The sequence below is a fragment of the Biomphalaria glabrata genome, chromosome 4 (assembly GCF_947242115.1).
Source record: "Biomphalaria glabrata chromosome 4, xgBioGlab47.1, whole genome shotgun sequence".
Lineage (NCBI taxonomy): Eukaryota > Metazoa > Mollusca > Gastropoda > Planorbidae > Biomphalaria > Biomphalaria glabrata.
The window spans coordinates 53368314-53394471 of record NC_074714.1 but is presented as its reverse complement, the minus strand read 5'-3'; the positions used below and the strand labels follow the sequence as shown (position 1 = coordinate 53394471).

Below are 26158 nucleotides of genomic sequence, written 5' to 3'. Positions count from 1 at the left end.
GGATACAATAGGGAGAGGACTGAACACCTTCCCTCCCCTGCAATCTCTAAGAATTAGGCCAGGTAGAAACTAAAATGTAGGATACAATAGGGAGAGGACTGAACACCTTCCCTCCCCTGCTATCTCTAAGGATTAGGCCAGGTAGAAACTAAAATGTAGGATACAATAGGGAGAGGACTGAACACCTTCCCTCCCCTGCTATCTCTAAGGATTAGGCCAGGTAGAAACTAAAATGTAGGATACAATAGGGAGAGGACTGAACACCTTCCCTCCCCTGCTATCTCTAAGGATTAGGCCAGGTAGAAACTATAATGTTGGATACAATAGGGAGAGGACTGAACACCTTCCCTCCCCTGCTATCTCTAAGGATTAGGCCAGGTAGAAACTAAAATGTTGGATACAATAGGGAGAGGACTGAACTCCTTCCCTCCCCTGCAATCTCTGAGAATTAGGCCAGGTAGAAACTAAAATGTTGGATACAATAGGGAGAGGACTGAACTCCTTTCCCACCCGTGCTATCTCTAATGCTTAGGCCAGGTAGAAACTAAAATGTAGGATACAATAGGGAGAGAACTGAACCCTTTCCCACCCGTGCTATCTCTAATGCTTAGGCCAGGTAGAAACTAAAATGTTGGATACAATAGGGAGAGGACTGAACACCTTCCCTCCCCTGCAATCTCTAAGAATTAGGCCAGGTAGAAACTAAAATGTAGGATACAATAAGGAGAGGACTGAACACCTTCCCTCCCCTGCTATCTCTAAGGATTAGGCCAGGTAGAAACTAAAATGTAGGATACAATAGGGAGAGGACTGAACACCTTCCCTCCCCTGCTATCTCTAAGGATTAGGCCAGGTAGAAACTATAATGTTGGATACAATAGGGAGAGGACTAAACACCTTCCCTCCCCTGCTATCTCTAAGGATTAGGCCAGGTAGAAACTAAAATGTTGGATACAATAGGGAGAGGACTGAACTCCTTCCCTCCCCTGCAATCTCTGAGAATTAGGCCAGGTAGAAACTAAAATGTTGGATACAATAGGGAGAGGACTGAACTCCTTTCCCACCCGTGCTATCTCTAATGCTTAGGCCAGGTAGAAACTAAAATGTAGGATACAATAGGGAGAGGACTGAACCCTTTCCCACCCGTGCTATCTCTAATGCTTAGGCCAGGTAGAAACTAAAATGTTGGATACAATAGGGAGAGGACTGAACACCTTCCCTCCCCTGCAATCTCTAAGAATTAGGCCAGGTAGAAACTAAAATGTAGGATACAATAGGGAGAGGACTGAACACCTTCCCTCCCCTGCTATCTCTAAGGATTAGGCCAGGTAGAAACTAAAATGTAGGATACAATAGGGAGAGGACTGAACACCTTCCCTCCCCTGCTATCTCTAAGGATTAGGCCAGGTAGAAACTAAAATGTAGGATACAATAGGGAGAGGACTGAACACCTTCCCTCCCCTGCTATCTCTAAGGATTAGGCCAGGTAGAAACTATAATGTTGGATACAATAGGGAGAGGACTGAACACCTTCCCTCCCCTGCTATCTCTAAGGATTAGGCCAGGTAGAAACTAAAATGTTGGATACAATAGGGAGAGGACTGAACTCCTTCCCTCCCCTGCAATCTCTGAGAATTAGGCCAGGTAGAAACTAAAATGTTGGATACAATAGGGAGAGGACTGAACTCCTTTCCCACCCGTGCTATCTCTAATGCTTAGGCCAGGTAGAAACTAAAATGTAGGATACAATAGGGAGAGGACTGAACCCTTTCCCACCCGTGCTATCTCTAATGCTTAGGCCAGGTAGAAACTAAAATGTTGGATACAATAGGGAGAGGACTGAACACCTTCCCTCCCCTGCAATCTCTAAGAATTAGGCCAGGTAGAAACTATAATGTTGGATACAATAGGGAGAGGACTGAACACCTTCCCTCCCCTGCTATCTCTAAGGATTAGGCCAGGTAGAAACTAAAATGTTGGATACAATAGGGAGAGGACTGAACTCCTTCCCTCCCCTGCAATCTCTAAGAATTAGGCCAGGTAGAAACTAAAATGTAGGATACAATAGGGAGAGGACTGAACCCTTTCCCACCCGTGCTATCTCTAAGGATTAGGCCAGGTAGAAACTAAAATGTTGGATACAATAGGGAGAGGATTGAACACCTTCCCTCCCCTGCTATCTCTAAGGATTGGGCCAGGTAGAAACTAAAATGTTGGATACAATAGGGAGAGAACTGAACCCTTTCCCACCCGTGCTATCTCTAAGGATTGGGCCAGGTAGAAACTAAAATGTTGGATACAATAGGGAGAGGACTGAACACCTTCCCTCCCCTGCTATCTCTAAGGATTAGGCCAGGTAGAAACTATAATGTTGGATACAATAGGGAGAGGACTGAACTCCTTCCCTCCCCTTCTAGCTCTAAGGATTGGGCCAGGTAGAAACTAAAATGTTGAATACAATAGGGAGAGGACTGAACACCTTCCCTCCACTGCTATCTCTAAGCATTGGGCCAGGTAGAAACTAAAATGTTGGATACAATAGGGAGAGGACTGAACCCCTTCCCTCCAATGTTATCTCTAAGGATTGGGCCAGGTAGAAACTAAAATGTGTGCATGGAGAGGATGTCATTTTATACCTTGTGGTCGAACCTCAAGTGAGGCTAGACAAGTATAATAATAATTATAAGAAGAAGAACTAAAAGGAATTATGGGAACCTAGGCTTGGAGATTAAGTGTTAATAGAAAGTATATGAAATAACAATATACCCCATCGTTATATTAACCGAGGGAATAATAACAATTGACATCACAGATTCCTTCAAGGACCTTAACATTCCTAGGAACATCCTCGTTGCCTGTCAGAGGCCGGTACTACTGTGGACCTGCCACATCACCAGAAAATTCCTCAGTGGAAACTGTTAAAGGAACTACAATGAATTTTGTTTCACTTTAGCGAAACTCGACCCTGGCAGCGCCAGAGAATGTATGCTCGTTCTTTTCTAACATAATAATAATAATAATAATCGTAATAATAATTTAATTTATAGAGAGCTGTTAACAAACATAATGTAGTCTCAAGGCGCTGTGATAATATAATATTGAGTCTCAGGTAAAGGACGTCTTAGAAAATCGCTTCACTGACAGATGAGCTCTAAGATGGATTTGAGCAGGAAACGTAGTGAAAGAGTATTGTAGGCCCATACAACTATTCTTGTAGTCTGTGTTGTGAAATTGTCAACTTGTTGTGTTTTTTTTTAGCGTCCCCCGAAAGGGGAAAAGACGCTATTAGTTTTGTGCGAAATGTCTGTCCGTCTGTCCGTCTTACCGTCTGTCCGTCCGTCCCGTTTAGATCTCGTAAACTAGAAAAGATATTGAAAATCCGACATCACAATATTTTTGACCATTCAAAGTTCTGATGCAACGGCTACTTTTTTTTTCTAAAAGCGAAAAATCTAATTTTTAAAATCAGTTATGCAAGCAGTTTTTTAAAGAGAAAAAGCTAATTAGTATGCATTATAAGTTAGACCTAATTTAAAATGAATAGTAATCTTATATAAACCTTATTTTTATGAACATTTTTTTTATTGCGGAATTTTTTTATTTTTTTTTGAGGATTCGAATAAAAGATTGAGCCTTTTCAAAACAATTGGATCAATTATAAGACATCAGTTAGGCCAAGGGAGGCGCGGTGGCTGAGCGGTAAGGAGCTTGGCTTCCGAACTGGGGGTCCGGGTTCAAATCCTGGTGAAGACTGGGATTTTCAACTTTGGAATCTTTGGGCGCCTCTGAGGCCACTCAGCTCTAATGGGTACCTTACATTAGTTGGGGAAAAGTATAGGCGGTTGGTCGTTGTGCTGGCTACATGACACCCTCGCTAATCGTAGGCCACAAAAACAGATGAACTTTACATCATCTGTCCTATAGACCACAAGGTCTAAAAGGGGAACTAGTTAGGCCAGGTTCACATCTAACTTTACATTCACTTTCACCTATCCTTTGGTCTGCGGGACCGTTGGGGCACTACACAAGATCTGTTAACTTTCTTTCTCCATTCTTATCTCTCATTTGTCTTTGATATAATTTCACTTGCATGTTCTTTCTGAAAATATTGAAGCCTGCCTGGATGGACCTTTTCGGGGGCCGATTTTGAGTTTGTGTTTCCACACAAACTGTCTTTTGTAACCTTGTTCTATTACCATTCTAGTATATATTAGGGTCATTGAATTTTTACTAGCCTTTGTGGCCCGTCTTGCGAATGGAGGGTGAGAGGTTTGGGTCAGAACATATCCTTGTTTTTATCCTGCTCCTGATAGAAATTGTCAAAATCTAAAGTGTCCTGCATGTTTTTGTGAAAAGAAGACACTATTTTTTTGTACTTTATTTGAACAGTTAAGTTTCTTTCTATGATGTACTGCACATTTTCTTGACAGGGGGTGGGATAGTTTATCTAGTTTGCATTCGTCTCTGGGTTGGTCAACATCTATTCTTATAAATTACAGAAAATATGCATAGAATAGATCACGACTATTTTTTCGTTTTTTTTTGTGTGTGGGGGGGGGGGGTTTGAACGAGAAACATAAAATGCAATCGCTTTTGTTTTATTGGTTTCTAATAATTTTATTTTCTGCCTTAAATGTAAAAGAATCTAGATCCAGATCTATAATCGTAGGACTAAGGCTACTCTGAGACTACACATGGACTAGTCTACTCTTAATTTATAACATAAATTATTTCTCTCCTATCTGACGATACCATCGTTGATTAGACCTCATTAAATTAAATTAATATATTTGTTTTAACTTGAATTTGTGTTGTATAAAAGGAGCTTGCATTCCCCTTTAATTCTATACCAAATACAACATTTTCTGATCAGAAAAAAAACAAAACAATTGAAGCTTTATCATAACAGGGGTAGTGAAATAGTAATGAGCATAATGAGGAATTCCTTCAAAAGGTGAATAAATGGTTACGTAGAGAAAGAGTTAAATAAAAATAGACTTTTGTTTAATAATACTAAGTAGACACCATCCCGCCCTATTTTAAAAGTCATCATTGCTTTTTTTTAACTCTTTCTCTCCTGACGATACCAACCTCGATTCCACAAGAATGTGATAAATAATTACGGAGATAAAGAGTTAATCGAAGAGACGTAGCTAGTGTGCAGGATGGAGGGGAGAGTAGTAGAAGGAACCCCCGGGCCTCCAATTGAGGTGGCACCCGCTTAAGTGTTTTTCACATTCAATATTAAGCAGAGTAATGGCTGGTAGGGATTGCGTACTCCGAAATACTCTACTGCTTTAATCTCTTTTTTCATGTAACTATATTAAGCTTTACAAATTATTAAGAATTTGCACGTTTCCTTTCGTATGTAAATTTATCGGCCTTTATAGGATATAAACATTTCTGTACTTGTTTATCTTATTGATGGCTGGCAATCTCAAATACCAAAAAAAAAAAAAAATAATAATAATAAATCGATCTCTTTCAGACTTGAACGGTTTATATAGTTATTTCTCTCTCTGCCTAATTGGTTAACCCTTTAACAGTTCGATTTCATTTTCATGGGAAAATTAAAAGTGATATGGGAATACTTTGCAATTTGCATAAATCCATTACACTACGTTTGTGATACACAAACTGATACCCACGAGAAGCGGGTAAAATCTTTCCCGTAATAATTACATAAATCATAAAAAAGCTGCTCTTTATTGGTCCCCAATATTAACTTGAATAAGACTTTAAGACTTTCAAACTGTTCTAGAAATTTTGAAAAAAAAAATACAATCTGTTTATTCTCAGTGTTTTCCTCAGTGCTTCAAAAGCTGGAAGACGTTTCGTCACTACATTTGTGATCCATTTAACATTTTGGACCACCTGTCAATATTAATTAGCATTATGGCCTGGTCTCTTCGCTGGGTGGCCTTTGTCAACCCTGAAGAGGAGAGACTCATGGTGGCAGCTCGATACCTTCTGTGTTTAGTTTTCATGCTCTATATGGTGCGATTCCTGGAGTTCTTTTACCAGGACGAATTTTTTGGGCCGATTCTTGTGGTCATCAGAAACATGGTATGTAATTTTTTTTTCCCATTTTTGTCTGTAAATTAAGTCTACATATTTAAAAAAACAAAAAGACCTAAATGACCTTAGGGCAGCGGTTCTCAACCTTTTAAGCTCGGCCACCCCTTTTTACAATACCCCACTCTGCCGCGACCCTCTACCCCATACACACAATAGAAGAATAGACAATAACAATTCTTATTTTTGATGGTCTTAGGCGACCCCTGGCAAATCGTCAATTGACCCCCAAGGGGGTCGCGACCCACAGGTTGAGAACCCCTGACTTAGGGGATTAGCATGGTATCATGTGTCATGTATCTTAATCACTTATCATTGAAATCTTACCAGTACTTAAATAAACAATTAGATTTTTAAGAACACACTGCACATTGTCTTTTGTACAAAACAGTCTAGACTGCTGCGCTCTTAGAAATTTTAAGACTGCATCTATTACTTCAAACTGGAGGCACGGTGGCTGAGCGGTAAAGGGCTTGTCTTCTGAACCTGGGGTCCCGGGTTCGGCACTTGTAAAGCTCCAGAAAATCTGAAAAGACAAGCATAGCTTGATCATTAACGTCTGTCTGGACTGTTTGTCACAGTCTCAGTTGACAGTTGCCTGATTCAATGTTCACCTCAGGTTATGACGTTGAAAAGTCTTGTGAATTCCTTATGTAGAAAACAGGAAGTAGAATGAGAATAAAATTGACTTGCAGTTCAGTCAGTTCAGTCAGTAGAGTCAAGTGTTATCCTCTCAATGAGGCAGTCATGTATTATCTTAGTAATAGCGACTTAGAGAGTCGAGTTGTAACTCTGAGTTAAGTAGTATCTTTTGGGCAGTGGAAGCCAGTGAACACTACGTATATTCTTATTAGTTTTTCTTTACACTGAAAGTTGGATATGTACTGTTGTAACCCTGCCTTGCACCAGTGCTTGAGATGCGCACTAGCGCACTGTTGAACGTAAACAGGAAGACACTAGGATGGAGAGAAGAACAGTGCATCAGGGATTGTGAAGAGTCTGAATGTTTGGGAAACTAAGAAGCCAGCTTTTGTGCTGCCTGAAGGTTGTAGAAGGGACCTGGAGCGAAGAGGGGAAGGCTGTCGTTGGTCCACATTCGGATTGCTGTCTAAAGGACTGGAAAATTAGTAGCAAGACTCTGAGGAAGCTGGAGGATGTTATGTGTTTGTCCTAGTGAATAAACACCTGTCTTTATTTCCTGTTAAACTGTGTTGAGTTGTCTGCCTTTACGTTGAGTGCATAGACATAAATAAATATAGACTGGAAAAAGGAAGTAACTTCATGTAACTTGAAAACATGTATATCTATTGTATTCGGATTTCCGAATTATGAAAAGTTGCATGATCTTCATTCTTAGAGATTAAACCTAAACAAAGCTACACCATGGCTACACTGCCTCCTTATTTACAATATATATAGGTGTGTATCAAAGTTAAAAAAGCACTTTTATACTGCTCATAAATGCTTTATAATAAAGTACACAAAATTGCAAGTCACAAATTTTCGTTTCATAAAACTCTTAAATTGGCCAGTCTATATTTATTTATGTCTATGGTTGAGTGCCTACCCAAGAGCTACAACAGTATTATTGAAGTATTTGTTACCCGCTGTGATGCGGACGTTACTTGTGATTTTTTTCTGTAACTGATAATCCTTGGATATATTCAATACCGCTCTTATATGGATGTAATTATGTTTCACATCGGAAGTCTTGATATAACTACCAATAAGGTGCAGTATTGTAATTATCGTCCTTAAATAAGCATTATATTTGTCTTGGAAAGAGAACTTGACTCAATCTGTAATGTCTAAGTCTGTCACGTGTCAAGTGTGACTCCAGGAAGCACGAACCCAGCAGTCTACGCGTTCGCGACACATTAGTAGTGACCAGTCCAAGTGTGTAATCACACCACGCCGAGCTCGGACCAAATCATTCAACATATTCTTATTCTTATCTTATCTTATATAATACAGACATTACTTCAAAAAAGAAGATGATTACGTCCTACGCGGACATGGACAAAAAGGTGAAGGTCAAAGGAAGTGACGGAGAGAAAAATCAAAGTAGAAATTGGACTGTCCTTGAAAAAATATCTAGTCAAGATAAAGGCAGGATAGGCTAGGAGAGAGACAGTTGACATATCATGAAGAAAGGTGAAGTATGCAGAGCATCACATCTAGGAATGTCTACCCTTTTACATTTTAATATTCGGACTTTAAGACTTCAAGACAAGCCTTATTGATATTATTATTATCATTCCTATGGTCCTATGGTCTAGACTCTAGAGCTTAAGTTCGCTTAGTTCGTTATCACTAGGCGGTGTTGTCGATTCCAGGGACACTGGTTCGAGCCTTGGTCGGCGCAGTCCCTTATTTTCGTCGCATTTAATACAATACTTTCTCTCATTTAAAAACTTGGTCCCCGGTGCTGCTTTTAATTTATGTATCATAATATTTGTTGAGTGTTGTTTTTTTTTATATTTTACTTAGGTCAAAACCTACATTTATTTTCTTTTGATACTGGCAAACATCGTGGTGACCTACTCCGTAGTTTCAGAGAGTATATTATTTCCAGAGAAGGAGCTGAAAGCAGATATCCTCTATTCAGTCTTTCGCAGAGGATTCTGGGCCATGTTGGGAGAGTATTTCCTAGATGAAATAGAGCTCTTTTCAGGTACCTTTTATTATTATAGCTTTTATATAGCGCTACTTTCATGCTTATAGCATGCTCAGAGCGCTTTGGTCCAATCTCATTTGTGGACCGGTGGGGGGAGGGGGTATCTAGGAGTTAGTTTTCCGTGCTGCCTTTAGGCGCTCAGTAAACGCAACTCTGCCCGAGTCGGGTGTCGAACCTCGAGCCCCCTTCTAGGTAGCCAAGCCAAGCCAAGTTCAAGCCCACTTGGCCTCTCGACCACGCTTCCCACCTTAGTAGTTAAAGATCAAAGTAATTACACACCCGTACTAGACGCTTAAACATCTTTTGAGTAATCATTCGAAGACAGACAGCCATCACACAACTACAAGAATAGCCTGTTATAACTGCATGTAGCTTTTCTTCTATTTCCTCTCCAAGTGAAACCAATATGATTATTCACTCTCATTTCAAACTAGAGTCCGTCTTCGTATGTTAACATGTTTCATAGTCGAAAAAAAAAAGTTTTTAGCTCAGGTATTAAGTTTGTCTGACACAGTCCGGATTTAAGCATCTGGAGGCCCCTGGGCAGTACTTTTATTGAAAGCTTTAATAAAAATTTAATGAAAATTAATGAAAACGCTTATATCCATAAGCCAGTTTTATTTTAGAAGAAAGAATTCTTGTTCAAGTTCATGTAGTTTTAATCTCACTGTCCTTCTGAAATAATATTAAACATGTATGCCATAGTTTTAAAGTGTACATTTTTTTAGTTTGTGGAGCCAGTAGCGTCACTAGGATTGGTGTCACCCGGTGCGGTAAGATAAGGGTGTCACCCACCTCCCAAAAAGCGTTCCACTTATTCTTCTCAATAAAAAAACTATTGTTGTTTAGTTCTTTTTTGCGCAATAATACTGTTCGTCGATTTCTGTTACACAACGTTAAAATGAGTGTCGAATTTATTTTTTTTTTTTTGTCTCAGACATGTTATCGTTCACTATTATATATATATTAACATCTAAGGTTTTAAAATTAATAATAATAATTTTATTTATAAAGCGCTGTTAACAAACAAAATGTAGGCTCAAGGCGCTGTAACAACATTACAAACAAAAACACGAGAGCTAAAATGACAGTTAATCTAAAAAAGTTTTAAACAGATAGGTCTTAATGTTCTTCTTAAAAGTGGTGTAGCATGTTGTCTGTCTGAGATCAATGGGGAGTGAGTTCCAAACCTTTGGTCTGTGAACTGAAAAAGCCCGCAGACCGTAGTTTTTGAGGGAGAAACGTGGCACTACTAAAAGCGTTGAGTCCATTGAGCGAAGGGCTCTCTGGGGGACATATGGAGTAATCAGTTCGCTAAGGTACAAGGGCATCTCATTGTTATATATACACTGATGACAAAGTGTGGCGACCTTGTAATACCTATGTGGGAGAAATTACGATGAGCATGCTAAAGAATAGAAAATGGGGCGGTGGGCGGGAGGGGGAGTTCCATAAAGTGAAAAAAAGAGACAGACACTGAAAAAGAAAGAGAGAGGGTGGTTAAATTCAATGTAAAAGATACAGCGGCTTAATATTATGCCAGGGAGGTCGTTAAAATATGGCCTGTTTAATAATTTTCTTTTTGAAAAGGGAGGCGGTGTTCTGATTTTACTACACAAAATAAAGCATGTGATCAAATCAAAGGGCTTCGTCTGTGTGTGTCACTTATTTATGTATGATAGCATTTTTTACGGAAATTAATGGGTGTCACCAATTTTTAATTATAGATTATTTAACTTTATCTTGTGTTGTTTTGTTACTTTATGTAGGTTTAAAAGTTTTCCTATAATTAAAGAGAAAACTATTCATAGACGTCTTCACTGTATCTTATCTGCAGATGATACTTCTAATAACTCTGACACAGCCAATAGCTCTATGAGAGGAACCCGCCCCACCGAGGACGGGAAATACTCCATACCAATTTTGCTGGCAGTCTATGTTTTATTTGTTCAGATACTGATGTTTAATTTACTAATAGCTTTGTTCAAGTAAGTTATCTTAATCTCATTGAAATCATCAAAATTTTTTATTTCGGACAAATATAGACATTTGAAAATTGCTGTATATCGTTGGGGGAAAAAGAATTACTAGCTCGTTGACCACAAGGGGAAAACTTTTGCTGGAGCGTTATAATGTCTTATGGAGACGAAAGTTACAGGAGAGATCTGAATGGAAGGATGTGTTAAAGCAGGCCAGAGCCCTCCATGGGCTGTAGCGCCACTGGGATTGATGGATGGATGTTATAATGTTTTTGAAGTATAAAAAGAAATAAGTTTTAATTTGCCTAGAGAACCAGAAAATATTCATCTTGCACAGCGCATACATCTTCGGGTATTTCCGCATGTAGGCATGTTCAGAAACATTTTGCGAACAGTCTTCTAATCTAGCTCTAAAGGCATATCATATGAAAATCAGTCTGGGACATGTATGCATTCGCTTTAACCAGAATTTGTTCACGTCGGTAGTGGTGGTGAGCGGTGAAAATTATTGGTTATTAACAGCTTTGGCAGCCACACACCTCGAAGCACGTACTCACAAGCAACGGCACAAATCCAAGCACTCATTCATGAGAGGTGGTTAAAGTCCTGGGAGGAATCCGACAGAGCACGTGGTGTCTGGCAGCACATGCGTCACCCAGATCGCGACGATCCATGGTGGCGACTGAGCAGGTCAGAGCAGTCAATTATTGCGCAGTGCAGAACGGAACACTGTCCTATTGGTGCATACTTTGCCCGGTTCCGCACGAACTTTCTCGATGCCGTCACTGTGGAGAGCGCGTCGAAACAGTGTCGCACGTCTTGTACGAGTGTCCCCAGCTCCGCGAGCTAAGAGGGGACCTGTCTGAGCAGTCACTCGACTTGTATGGTAGCTACGAGGCACTACGCCAAACGGCTAACTTTCTTGTCAGAGCACTACCGAAGGACTAGTCCTTCCTGCTCTGATTTTTCAATAGGAGTTCGTCTCAGGTTATTAACAGCAAATTAATCGCTCTATACTGAGTCTATACGTTGTATAACGGAGGTATGGGGGATTAAAGAAAGAGGATTTCGTTTTTGTTCTTGTTTTAGTTGTAGTAACCGAAGGTTAGAAGCCAGCTTATAACAACACAATACAAACACATACAGACGTAGCGATGTGTTCAAAAACACATTCAATATAGATACACAAGAAAAAGGGCTCTCACAAATATTAGCTAACATAAAACTTGAATGTATTTGAGCTGTGGTACACAAACTACTAAACAACAAGCTTTCACCAGCATTACGCTTCAAACCAATTTAACAAAAAAAGAGTTCCAAGTAATTGAAAAGAAACTAATATTGCCCAGAAATTTAGAAAAGGAGATGCTTTCGATTCAGGAAACTACTGATCATCTTATCTTATCTTATATAATACAGACGTTACTTCAAAAAAGAAGATGATTACGTCCTACGCGTCATGCATTTAGTCATGCATATTAACCAATGACTTAAATTCTGCCAAGTCACTGGTTTTCCTGGCTAGCTCAGGCAACCCATCAGTATTACTAAACATCATGAATTGTAAAATACTAGAACACATACTATTTAGAACAGCGGTTCTCAACCTTTTAGGCTCGGCGACCCCCTTTTTACAACACCCCACTCTGCCGCGACACCCCCCCCCAGCACACACACACAGCAATAGAAGAATAGACAAAAACAATCCATTTTTCATTGGTCTTAGGCGACCCCTGAGAAATCATCAATCGACCCCCAAAGGGGTCGCGATCCACAGGCTGAGAACCCCTGATTTAGAAGTATCAGAAACCAATCAGATAAACATACCACACAAAAAAACAACAACACTTTGGAACACTGTGCGTCATGGGCGTATTATGAAGCGAATCTTTCCATACCAAGTCAAAAGTCTATGTCGGAGAAATTACCTGCGCAGGTTAGGAAAGCGGGAAAGAAAAGAGAGAGAGAGAAGTATGCTAAAGGGCTAGACATGCTTAGGATAGTGGCGTTTTTAGGCATAGTACAAAATTATTCTCCATTTCATACTTTGTCTAGGCATTCTTTAGAGCCTTTGTGAGAGATCTCCAACTGTCTCTTTCAGAGGCCATCAGCTGTCAGCTACCTACCTCCGTGCCATTGAAGGCAAAGTAGCTTGTTATTATGTAAGAACCTTAACTCTAGTGGTCAAGAACCAGTATGTATATTGGAGTATTGTTCCTTGTGTTTTATAGTTTGTTATGATTTTCATGTAATATGGCGGCAGCCAGGACTGCAATTGTTAACTATTAAAGTACCCATCATTTTAGCTGATCACTCTAAGTGTTGTTGAGTCTGCAATCATCTAGCTATTAACATAGCTCCTAGTTAATCTTAACAGCGCTTTCGGAGAGAGAGAGAGGGGGAAGGGGGCAACTCTGTTACGCCTCCTCCCTTTAGCTCGACAAAGAAGATCGTCTTTGGAACACTGTCATCTCTTGGGGGATAACTAGTGAACTAGTTTGAGAACCATTGGTATAAATAGTATTTGTTATAAAATTAACTCTTTTTATTTTGTCCATTCAGCAATGCTATCTCTGAAAATGAAACCAAAGGGAGGATGATCTGGAGCCACCAAAAATTTCTGCTGACAATGCAGTATTCGAAAACTAAAATTCTATTACCTCCCTTTATAATTTTATCTTTCTGCCTGAAAGAAAAATTTGGAAATCCATTCAGTAAGTATGAAATATTTCATGATTTATCGCTGAATTTATGATATTTATGTGTTTTCTCTCAATTTAAGAAAACATGAAGAAACTGGAACAGACGCCAAAATAGAGCAGTGAGATTCATAACTAACGAATATTCACATTTGACTAGAGTAACACCTTTAGTAAAATCATTCAAAATACAAAAACAAAACTTAATACAATACTCAGAAAGACACAAAGATAAAGGCACATTCCTCGTTCCATAATATGCTAGGACAAATTTGTACAAGTGCTCCTTCTTCCCTAGCGCTATTAGAGCATGGAATGGGTTACCTGAGCTAGCCAGGAAAACCAGAGACTTGGCGAGTTTAGGTCATTGGTTAATATGCATGACTAATTGCATGACTCGTAGGACGTAATCATCTTCTTTTTTGAAGTAACGTCTGTAACATATAAGATAAGATAAAAAGATAAGCAATAAATAAGTATAACTGATATTCCCGTTCTTAAAAAATATCGTTTCCACATATGGATTAATTTAAACAATAAATATTGACCTACAATACTTCAGATTCCAACTAATAACTAACAGCTTCATCAGTATTAAGTACCTGAAACCAGAACCTGAAGATGTCCTTCGACTTCAAATTACAAGCCTGATGATCAGTTGTTGGTCTGAATAAATAAATACATACATCTACTCACTATACAAGCCAGATTGCACTTTACTTTCGAGAGATTTACATCAGTAACTAGTGAAATATATATTTACATATTTTACATTCACCATCTACACACCTCCTTTTCAGTTGGTGGCTTCGTACATACACCACTCATGTTACACATATTAGCTTGTGATAGGCCTATTTTTTTAAAATAAATATTGTAACTTTCTAATTTATCAATCAGTAACAGAGTTTAAAACAATAAGGTATATAAAAGGGAAAAATAAATACGAGTTAAGCTTTGTTGTTTGGCAGTTCTGTAAAATGCTCACCAACACAAGCTATTTACAAGACATTTTTGGTATTCGGCTTAAGCTCCGGCCGAATATCACATTTTACTATTCGGCAATATCCGGCTCTGAATATGAAAATATATCAAAAGTACTTATATATTTATTACTTGTAATCTATCATTCATTAGTTATTATAGCGAAAAAATTGCTTGTACAAAATGTCTTTAAAAAAAAATATTTCAATGTTACTTATTTACAATAAAGTTTGCTAAATGAAAGCTAAAGAAATACATTTTATTGATAATTCACCTTGTTTATTTAGAAACAAAGAAAGGTGACAAAGTTAATATACTAAAGAAATTTGAACGAGAAGCAGCAAAAATGATTATAAATCAAATCATCAAACAAAGGTACATTCATTTTCTGTTTCCCCTTTCTTAACAAATATAAATTTAACATTTATAAATAATTTAAACAGTCAAAATTTGTTTGTCAGTGATTTGATTTTTTTTTTCAACAGATATGTTAACAAATTTTCACATGACGACACGAAAGGTAAAGTATTTTGTTTAAAAGTTAATGTTATTTTACATAATTTGTATATCACAAAGGAGCAGTGGTGTCATAAGGGGTGCGTGCGGTGCGGTCCGAACCTGATGACACCGAGCCTAGTAACGCCACTGCAAAGGACTTTTTTACAAATTGAGTTGGCGTGTATATCTCATATATATATAAAGCAAGTGCAGACCTTTTACTTTCTTATCATTAATTTTTACACTTTCATCGGACAACTAAAATACGAACATTTAACATAAAACAATAAAGCACTTTTCACAATCAAAGTGGAGCTCATTTAATTTCCCGAAAATCGTCACACTAGAAATCATTAAAGCCAATTTTTTTTTATGTTGAATATACACATTTTTAATGCTTTATAGTTGGGTAATTTTATGTTAATACATTTGCTCTTTATTTTTTTTTATTACAGTGTGGACGCAAAAGATTAAACTATTTCAATGTCTCTTTTTTAGTGAACTTTGAATGTATTAAAAAAACGAAAACAAAATCACTCTTGACGTAATAAGTTAGAAGAGCAAGCAAACATTCATTGGAATTGCTTTGTTTTTCATAAAAACATCCGCAACAATATATATATTACAGATACTTAAAACTATTGAGATGTTTCTGTAGGAATATTAAAGGTTAAATCAGATTTTTATAATTTTTTAAGAGTTGTTTTTATCTAGACGTGACGGACTGACCGACCGACAGACAAAACGCACAAAAGTCAAGCGTCTTTAATTCTGGTGGGGTACTAAACAAAAAAAAAAAAAAAATCTGATTGTTTAAAAAATTTTGAGGGAACTGATTAGTACCGCGCTATACGGCTGCTTGTCACGCTACTGCACGAAAGTCACTGCATAAAAAGTCCAGTTTATAAAATGTAGGTGATATTTACATACAAAGTGCATTCTTAGCCTTTATAAACAAACATAAATGTTTTCTTTTAGTTTTCGAAGCTAGTTGACCAGAAAAAAACACCTTTAACTAATATTTATATTTGTTGTAAACATTTCTTGTACATTTTATTCACTTGGTGATATTGATAATACACAATGAGTTGTCTTTTTTAGTTAATATATTGTAACATTAGCTCCCTTACATTTATGAATTGTTTTAGCATTGGTGTATTTTTATGAAAAAATCGCTTGCATAATTAACTTTATAAATTAAACGGTTTGCTTTAAAAAAAACTAACAAAAGTAGCCGTTGCACCTAAACTTTTCAAGCCGCATCGCATGGTGAAATAGTATTTTTTTTTTTTTTTTTTTTTTTTAGATTTCGAGAACTGAGTGGGACAGACGAACAGACGGACATTTTGCTCAAACCTAAAAGCGGCTTTTCCCCTTACGGGATCCGCTAAAAATCTGAATGTAAACAAACAGAAAAATATTGTGCTTAAAATGTTATTTGCTAATCCCATTAATGTGTATGATAGTTCTAAGAAAAAACAACCAATGATATAGCTTGGTATGGGATTTTCATCTTTTCATTTTCAAAGTTGCTTCTGTTGCACAAGTCAAGAATATGGAGAAAAAGCTCATGAAATTATCAGGCAGTTTAAGGTCAGTGTTAAAATAACAAATACTGTGACACAGGTAGATATGAATATTAGCTAGAAGCAGTGTTGTGCTGAGCTTTTGTTTTGATTATTGTCGAGAAATACAGCACAAGTCTAGAACGATTAATTTCATTATAGATTAAGTTTGTGGTCTTATGTTTAGTCCAACAGTGATCGAGGAGTACTAATTGAAAATGAAATATTGCTAGCTTGTACAAATATGGCCTCCTTGAGTCGCGAAGCGACTATGGATCATCTCATGGAAATGAGATGAATGCCTGGGCATTAGCTGTGGTCGGAACGTTGTCGCCCACACATCAGTTCCCCCCACTCCACGCAGCTATTATGTATGCAAAGGAACGGCAGTACCGATACAGTTTGGGGTCAGCGGCGTCGCAGGTTCTGCCAAAGTGTAGCACTGGGTGCTGCAAACTGCCTTGGGGTCGCCAGCTCCTGATTTTTCCTCAGGGTTGACTCCCGAAGCCTTTCCCATGATTGGGTAAAGCTGCAAGGCAACAAAGGTTTGAATTCAGAGTTTTCCTTCTCTTAGGTGGGTAGCCAGCCATGGCTAACGAGCCCCTACCTGCCTGAAGCTTACTGGTTAAGGCGCCAGTTACTCGCCTTTGCCCCTTCTCCTGTTAGTGAGAACAGTTCCGCCGGACTCAATATCTGAGCCACACGTGAAGGCTATGAGTTGGACTGGTTGTCAGAGGCTATTTGAGACGCATGCCAATAGGAAGCATTTTATAGTTAGTGGAGTGCTTACATCAATTACCACTTCCGGCAATGACAACCTTGCGGAACCAGCTTGTATAAATATGAATATTTAAATATAACCATTCTATTTAAATAGCTTGTACAAATATGAATATTTAAATAGAATGGTTATATTGATTGATTGGATATACCCAATTTAAATGTACAGATAAAGAGTAAAAACAAAATGTCATGTTTACGTTTATTAGACAGAGATACAAATACAATAAAATTTTATTGTAAATATCAACTTATCTTATCTTATATAATACAGACGTTACTTCAAAAAATAAGATGATTACGTCCTACGCGTCATGCGTCGTCATTCATATTAACCATTGACCTAAATTCTGCCAAGTCACTGGTTTTCCTGGCTAGCTCAGGCAGCCCATTCCATGCTCTTATAGCACTAGGGAAGAAGGAGCATTTGTAGAAATTGTTTATCTATCCAAAATATTTTTAAATATATTGTTTTCTTTAAAGACAACTTATGCCTAAATATGACCTCGTAAGAACAAAAGAAGTGCAAGACAAAAGAAGAACAGATTTGCCAGGTTGGTCTCCAGCTGTTTACATAAATTTTGTATGTGTGCTAAAATTTCATAACCCGATATAAAAAGCGTAACGGCTACACGAGTTTAAAAATTAAATTCATGTTATAATCAAAGCACAGTCCAGCCACCATTGATTAGAACTTTCTGACTTCCTATAGGCACTATGTCATAGCTTTAATCATTTTAAAGACATATTCGATTTGATGCGTTTTGAAAAAAAAATGCATTTGAAAGTTATATGATAATAGTCGACCCCACAGCGTAGCGTACGCCGCTATTTTGCAGGGCCGGCCTTAGGTCCCTGCTTCTTATGCGACTGCTGTGAGCCCCGCACATTCATAGGACCCGCGCTAGTTGTAGGTGTAAATTATAAATTAAACTATTTTATAAGTTATAACTGATTCTCTTCGGACTCCTAATTTACCAAGGGCTCCAGAAATCTCCTGAAATCGCAAAATATACACACAAAAAAACTGAAAATCTCCGGAAATTATTTAAACCTTTTAAAAACTCATACAAATCTCGTGAAATATAAAGATGAAAATTATCATTTTGGGATGTCATTCACTATGGAAAACGCCAATCCTTACTTAGACTTAGACTTAGACTTAGGTCCTCCCGCGCCGTTCGGCGCATTGGGCGGCAAGCTGTCTCCATAATGATCTGTCACTGGCAATTTCTGAAGCCTCCTCCCACCTGGTGTCCACTGTTCTGAGGTCCTCCATGAAGGTGTGTCGCCAGGTAATACGAGGACGTCCCTGTTTGCGCTTTCCTCGTTTTGGCTTCCATGTTATCGCAACTCTTGGTGTGCGTAATTCATTTTGACGTAGAACATGTCCCGCAAACCTCATGCGACGCTCAGTCACAACCTCACTAAGTGTTCGACTTCCAGTTCGGCATAGGATTTCCTTGTTTGAGATCCGGTCTGTGTAACTGACTCCCAAAATCTGTCTCAGCCATCTCTGTTGAGCCACATTTAGTCTTTTCTCAATTTTGACAGATGACTTCCACGCCAATCCTAGGCGCGATGAAAAAAAAAAACGGCATTATGCAATACCCATAATTGTGGAATTTGGTGAAAGAAGCTTCTTACGCCTCAAACTAATAAAGAAATACTGATTTTGAGGTCAACAATTCTCGTAGATAGATTTAAACATTTGGTAATTCTTGCTATTGAACGTGATCTGTGTAGGAAATGACTTCGCTACACGCAAGGTAAAGTGATTCTGTACGTAGTAAAGAATGAGTAAAATACAAAGACGAATGGATTTCTAATAAAGACTCTTAATTTTCACTTATTGTCAGTATCCTTACCCAAACTTGACTCCGCGAAATCCGTTTTAATCTTATGCACGGTATTAAACACGACATTTCTTCATATCATCACTTGCAGGCCTTGTAAAAAACATTTTCCGATGGCCCCCTATTGAATGCCACATTCCCGTTCCCCTTTCTACATTTATATTGGTATTTTGTTCTCTCTAAATACAAAGAAATATCACTTTAGTTTTATTAATAGTAATCATTTATTCAAACTCTGTAGTGAAATGACAATAGATTTAAATTTATCTTTTTTTTTTATACCATTAGGATACTTTTTTAAAAAAGTGTTACACGAAACCATTCATTGCTCTTTCTCTCTCTCTCTCTCTCATTCTCTCTCTCTCTCTCTCTCTCTCTCTTTCTTTCTCTCTCTCATAAAAAGACTAGATGTATCGTAATAATGCTATTAGGATTGTTTTTTATGTATACAACATTTTAAAGGACGCAGAGTTGAGGCAATGCACAATTAAAATTCGTATAAAAAATACGAAATGTGTGTGATCTTTTTTATGCTTATATATATATATATATGTAGTCAAACTGAAATTCCATTAGATTGGATGAATAAAAATTATCTTATCTATCTATAGATAGATAGATAGATAGATAGATAGATAGATAGATAGATAGATAGATAGATAGATAGATAGATAGATAGATAGATAGATAGATAGATAGATAGATAGATAGATAGATAGATAGATAGATAGATAGATAGATAGATAGATAGATAGATAGATAGATAGATAGATAGATAGATAGATAGATAGATAGATAGATAGATAGATAGATAGATAGATAGATAGATAGATAGATAGATAGATAGATAGATAGATAGATAGATAGATAGATAGATAGATAGATAGATAGATAGATAGATAGATAGATAGATAGATAGATAGATAGATAGATAGATAGATAGATAGATAGATAGATAGATAGATAGATAGATAGATAGATAGATAGATAGATAGATAGATAGATAGATAGATAGATAGATAGATAGATAGATAGATAGATAGATAGATAGATAGATAGATAGATAGATAGATAGATAGATAGGAAGGAAGATAGACTGTCAGATAGACAGATAGATAGATAGATAGATAGATAGATAGATAGATAGATAGATAGATAGATAGATAGATAGATAGATAGATAGATAGATAGATAGACAGACAGACAGATAGATAGATAGATAGATAGATTAGATATTTTCCTTAAAGAATGAATAACAGTTTTCCAATCTCAGAATGTAAGAAAGAAAGAAATAAGTTTAAACTATATCGTACTGATGATGTAGATTTTACTTCAAAGAAAAATAACCAACAATGACATTATGTAAGAGATTTTAAACTTCAACTTGTTAAAAATTAAATCTGTTACCATTCCACAGAGAAAGACGTAGAGCTAAAAAAAATGATAGAACGTCTTGAGAAAATGAGGTCAGTATTTTAGCCACAATACTGTGGAATAGAAGGGTATTTAGCATGTTGAGGTCTTTTGTTTACTTTTTTCTTCTAAGCCTGCAAAGTCTTTTTTTGGAAAAAAAAAAGAAAGCCAAAAAAAAACAAAAAGGGTAGATACGTTATCGAAAACGGCTCTAACGACTTTCCAAGAATTTTCATAGTCTATGAAATATCTTTGAGAAAATAATAAACTTTCGTTCCATAGTTATATTTTTACAAAGATTATATTAACTCACTCCGTCCGTTTGTCTGTCTTATAAAAAATTTGGTACATGTTTTTCTCCCACACCCAATCTCGGATCAAGCTGAAAATTAATTTTTGCACAATTATATTGTACCTTACTACGCAAGAATCATTTTTTAAAAAATTTCAGTCAATCAATTTTTGGTAACTCATTATTATGTTTGGAAGAGCGAAAAGGAAAGAAATTGCACTTGACAGATGTGGTGTTATAAGCTGATTTAGTCCCCTTTGTTCTTGGTGTAGAAAAGTATGGGGTGGCTTTAGGGTTTAAAAGTAACTATAGATAGCTTTCAATCCTTATATTTTCATAAGCACTTCCCAAGCACAGTGGTTAGTGTATTAGCATGGGGAGTCTTGTGCCCCCATGTTCGAATTCATGTCGTACAAACTTCTTATGTTTTTTTTTATTTAAAATGCATTTCAAAAGCAATCACGATAACATTTACATAGATACCCTTTCTGTCCCTTCCCCCTGTCCCAACTGGTCAAGACAAGCTACAGGATAAAAATGCGATGACAGTAAATTTAAAGTTGCTTCAATTTTATTGAAGTTTATAAGTGTTGCTTGTATTTTTTACGTAAATCTAATTTACATTACATCTACATTCTAAGTCTAGAAGCAGATCTAGACTAGATCTTAACAAATGTAAATCAGAACTTTAGGTCTAGTGTTCTAGATGTCTATATAATACAAATTTCAATAAATAATCCCGCTGGCCTATTCAGTATATGCTGACTTCCAGCTTCAAAACAATCAATCAGATGACGTTGTCACTGTGTGTGATACCAGAAATGAATCAAATATTTTACAATTATTTTTTTAACTATTTTATTATATTTGGAGTTTCATGTTGGAGGTATTGTCTTTTTTTTAAATACTTTAATATTTATATTTACATGTAAAGTTAAATACAAAAATAATAATGTGTTTACGTACCTTATATAAACAAAACGTTAAATAAAATAATTAATTGGAAATGCCTGCTGAAAAGTAAATCTACCAAACATTATTTATTGATTACACTTTCTGTTATGTTTTAGTTTTAAAAAGAAAGGTCATGGTGACTCAGATGACACACCAAGAAATGACCAAGAAATCAATGTCTCAGGTTTGTTTCTTAAATTTTTTCTCATCAAATTTTTACTTGGGAACTTTTTGTCTTGCCTACTTGACGTGTATGTTTTACAAATCCTCTATTCAGCTTACAAATTCATGGGGGACTGTGGATACGGTTCACAAAAAAACGGCTCATACGATTTTCCAAGAAATTTGACAGTTAATGTATATACTTTTTTTTTTTTTGGAAAAGTCTACTTTTGTTTTTTTCCACTCGAGTATTCAAGGTTTCTTTTTCTTAAACCAATTCCCGGCTGTGTTGTTGTTAGCTGTTTTGGCAAGGCTATTTTGGTAAAGCTATTTTCGTTCTGAATTAAAAATATGTTTTTTAGAGTCATTTTTATCTACCTTTACCTATCCCTTAGTCTGCTGGACCATTGGGGCACCTAGCCATTATCTTATTTGGTGTAACGAGGGCTAGATACTTGCATGGCTTCGCCCATCCCTCTCCATGCTTGACCAAAGCCGAGTACCTTTAATCAAGGTGGTTCGCCTTGGTGCTATGAGTCTCTCGAAATATCTGCTAATTATTCATAAACAAACAGAAAAGAACCTGCAATTTGGTTCGAGGATTGTCTCGGTGATTTAACTCGAAGATGATTGGACTTTGACGATGATTGGACTTGAAGGGGATTGGACTCGGAGAAAATTGGACTAGAAGTGATTGGACTTGAAGATGATGTGACTCGACGATGATATGCCACTTTAACCCTTAAAATGCGTGTGGTATATTAGCCTCTAAACATCAGAATTGTAATTCCTTTTGGTATGCACTCATTGTAAAACAGCTCAGCACTTTAAGGGTTAAGGATTAAAGTGTCACTGAATTCTAACATTAAATTACATAATAAATTTTGATGTCGTTAGATATTGTTTTTCTTTACGTAGAATATTATCTTTCTTACATAAAATACATTTCTTTTTCTAGCTGAAGTTACTGACTGTCAGCAAGGATCCAGCAAACTAATAGAAGACAAGCTGAGTAACGTCGATGGTAACTAAGAATCATCTTTATAACAAGATTATAGATTCAAGTCATTTCAGTTATGACATCAAAATAACTCAAAATCTCTGACCTCTGAAGTGGTCCACCTAGAGTCTTCATCCGGATTCGAACACGGGAGATCCGGTTCCAAGTGCTTTACCCCTCAGCCACAGTATCTCCATATATTTATTTAGCGTACACTTACATTTTTTAAAGATGATTAATAATTATTAACCTTATCCATACATTCAAAATTAATAACATCTTACATGTAATAAAGAGAAACTAAAAAAGATTTATTCTTCTAACAAAATTAGATAAATTGGCAACACAAAAAAAAAAACAAATTGACCTACTTTATTTAGGTAGTGAGCTAGCTAGCTAGAAATGACTTGACAGACTTGGACAAGACCAAGACCTTTCCCGGTAAAAGTTTACATCGTCAAACTTGATCTAGATCTATTATCTAGATCTATCTAGATCTAGAACTAGTTATAGATCTAGAACTAGATCTTGATTCTAGAAGTAAATTTAGATCTATAACTAAGATTAAGTCTAGATCTACTCTAGATGTAGATAGCCTAGATATAGAACTAAGTCTAGATCTAAATCTAGACTAGAATTCGTATGACTTTACAAGTTACACTGTCTAGTTTCCAACGTTTTCTCTGACTTCATTCACATTCCTCGTCCCATATGCTAGGACAAAATTGTACAAATACTCCTTCTTCCCTAGTGCTATTAGAACTTAGAATGGGTTGCCTGAGCCAGCCAGGAAAACTAGTGACTTGGCAGAATTTAAGTCATTGGTTAATATGCATGACTAAATGCATGACGCGTAGGACGTAATCATCTTCTTTTTTGAAGTAACGTCTGTATTAAATAGATAAGATTCATCTTCTTCTTCTTCCTTTTAGTGTTCCCTGAAGGAAAGTCTTTGTGAGTAATTAGATTTCATACAGGCTAATTTCATTATTAACCTACCTTATTAGGCTATTTCAAACGTCTAGAAGCTTGGACAAATTTTATTTTGAATTTATATTGATTTTTTCTTAAACCATTTGTGTCATAACATTTCAACTGAAATTTATAATTTCAGTAATAAAACAACTTTCAAACAAAATATTGATAAGTAATTTTTTAAACAGGGATGGCCAATGATAGAAGAAAAATGTTAGTCGCCAATTCTTCTTTTGGAAGCTCTGTTATATTTAAGAAGGTGAAAGAAATAAAATCAACAAAAGTTATAAAAAGTTTATTGTGTTTGCGTATCACTGTTAAGGCCTATTACTGATAGCTGACTTTGTATTCAAGTTTATAATACAAATCAAGCACAATATAAAAAGAGACTCATAGTTATCAATGATGTCAGATATTTCTAGATCAGGGGTTCTCAACCTGTGGCTCACGACCCCTGGGGGCCGATTGACCATTTGCCAGGGGTCGCCTAAGACCATCGAAAATATGGATTGTTATTGTCTACTCTTCTATTGCTGTGTGTGGGTGGGGGAGGGGGGGGGGGGGGTCGCGGCATAGTGGGGGTTTGTAAAAAGGGGTCGCCGAACTTAAAAGGTTGAGAACCGCTGTTCTAGATCAATGTTCTTTAAGACGAAGTTTAAAATATAAAACAAAAATACTCTATAAGATGGATATTACGACAACAAAGAAGATGTCTGTAGGTTGTATAATAAAATCGTCAGGGTCTTCTTTTCTAGATGGTTTTAGCAGAAGTTCTGGACAGTTTCTGTTATATTCCTCTTCTACCCATGCATGTATTTTAGTCACGTCACATTTAGTGGCGCGTTTAATATCTGTCTTATTTGGTGCGTCTCCTACCTCTAAGTACTTTACATTATTAATGAATGTAGTAAGAATTTGGTCAAAGCTTTACACAGAAAATCATGCGTAGCTTGTGATCAAAGTTTATTAAATCAACAATGCTAACGTTAAATCTCTTGCGTATTTAGGCCTGTATAGCTTAAGTTCAAGTTGATTTTATTTTAAAACACTTAGTTGTATTTTTCTTTATTTTCTAAATAGACTTAGATCTAGAGATATCTAAAAATCAGTGATATCTATGAGTCTCTGTTTATATTGTGCTTGATTTGTAGTATAGTTTTATTAATTTTTTAAATTATTAATTATTAATATATATATATATATAGTGTAAAAAGTAAGGTAAAGTTCCCCTTTCAGACCTTGTGATCTATAGGGCAGATGATGTAAAGGTCATCTGTTTCTGTGGCCTACGGTTAACAAGGGTGTCATGTGGCCAGCACAACGACCCAACCGCCTTTACTTTTCCCTAACTAATGTCAGGTACCCATTAGAGCTGGGTGAACTCAGAGGCGCCCGATGATCCCGAAATTAAAAATCCCAGTCTTCACCAGGATTCGAACCCCGGTCCACGGTTTGGAAGCCAAGCGCTTTACCGCTCAGCCACCGCACCTCCAATATATAGTGTAGTTCTAAAATAAAATCTAGATCTAGATCCTTTCGATCTTCTCTCATGTAGGCCTAAACATGGCCAAGATCCATGAAATGCTAATACTTTCATAGAGTTGGGAACATTTTTTTTTGTTTGAGGGTCTTAAGTTCGTTACGATTCCAACTAGTACACAAGGAACATTTATGCCAAGTTTTATGAAGATTGGTCATATGTTTTTACTTCTATGTGGGACATACATTCATACATACATACGCCTAACTTTCTGCTTTATAGTATATATATATATATATATATATATATATATATATATTTATATATATATATATATATATATATATAATTGGCTATTAGCGTATATCTTGTAGGCTATCGTGCAAACTATTTGCCCCAATTGTTAATAGTTATTTCTTATGCTATCCTGTAAAACAAATTTTTATTTATTTATTTATAATCTAATCATCCCATAAGATTCAATAGAAGACGGTTAACTGGGGTCCCACGTGACCAGCACAATGATCAGTCCCTTTATTTAAACAACTCATGTTGTTAAAACATAGTTAGATGAAGCGTCCTAAACATCCATAAGTTAAGCATCCCAGTCTTTGAGCTCAAGACCCTTGGACAACTTATACACTACCTCTTTTTTTTTCATCATTAAATCCCCCTCCCTCTTCCCCACTCCCCCCCCCCCTCCCCAGCCCTGAAAGGAATAACTCTTGCATTACCTATATTCTTTAAGAATTTTCTGAATTAATCTGTT

General features: G+C 36.7%; 1 protein-coding gene across 2 annotated transcripts in view; it reads left to right on the top strand.

The window, feature by feature from the left end:
• LOC106059004 (transient receptor potential cation channel subfamily M member-like 2) overlaps positions 1-26158 on the top strand; it is a 55227-nt gene that overhangs the window by 24102 nt on the left and 4967 nt on the right. The window contains exons 12-21 of one of the 2 annotated variants that reach the window (XM_056025502.1): positions 5800-6066; positions 8566-8749; positions 10590-10740; positions 13294-13445; positions 14702-14789; positions 14900-14934; positions 16442-16505; positions 20531-20579; positions 21889-21956; positions 22893-23375. In XM_056025502.1, the coding sequence (XP_055881477.1) occupies positions 5800-6066; positions 8566-8749; positions 10590-10740; positions 13294-13445; positions 14702-14789; positions 14900-14934; positions 16442-16505; positions 20531-20570 (981 nt within the window). In that variant the 3' untranslated portion in view covers positions 20571-20579; positions 21889-21956; positions 22893-23375. Of the gene's footprint in view, positions 1-5799; positions 6067-8565; positions 8750-10589; positions 10741-13293; positions 13446-14701; positions 14790-14899; positions 14935-16441; positions 16506-17740; positions 18032-20530; positions 20580-21888; positions 21957-22892; positions 23376-26158 lie in introns of those variants that run through there. The other variant, XM_056025501.1, reaches the window with a different exon arrangement.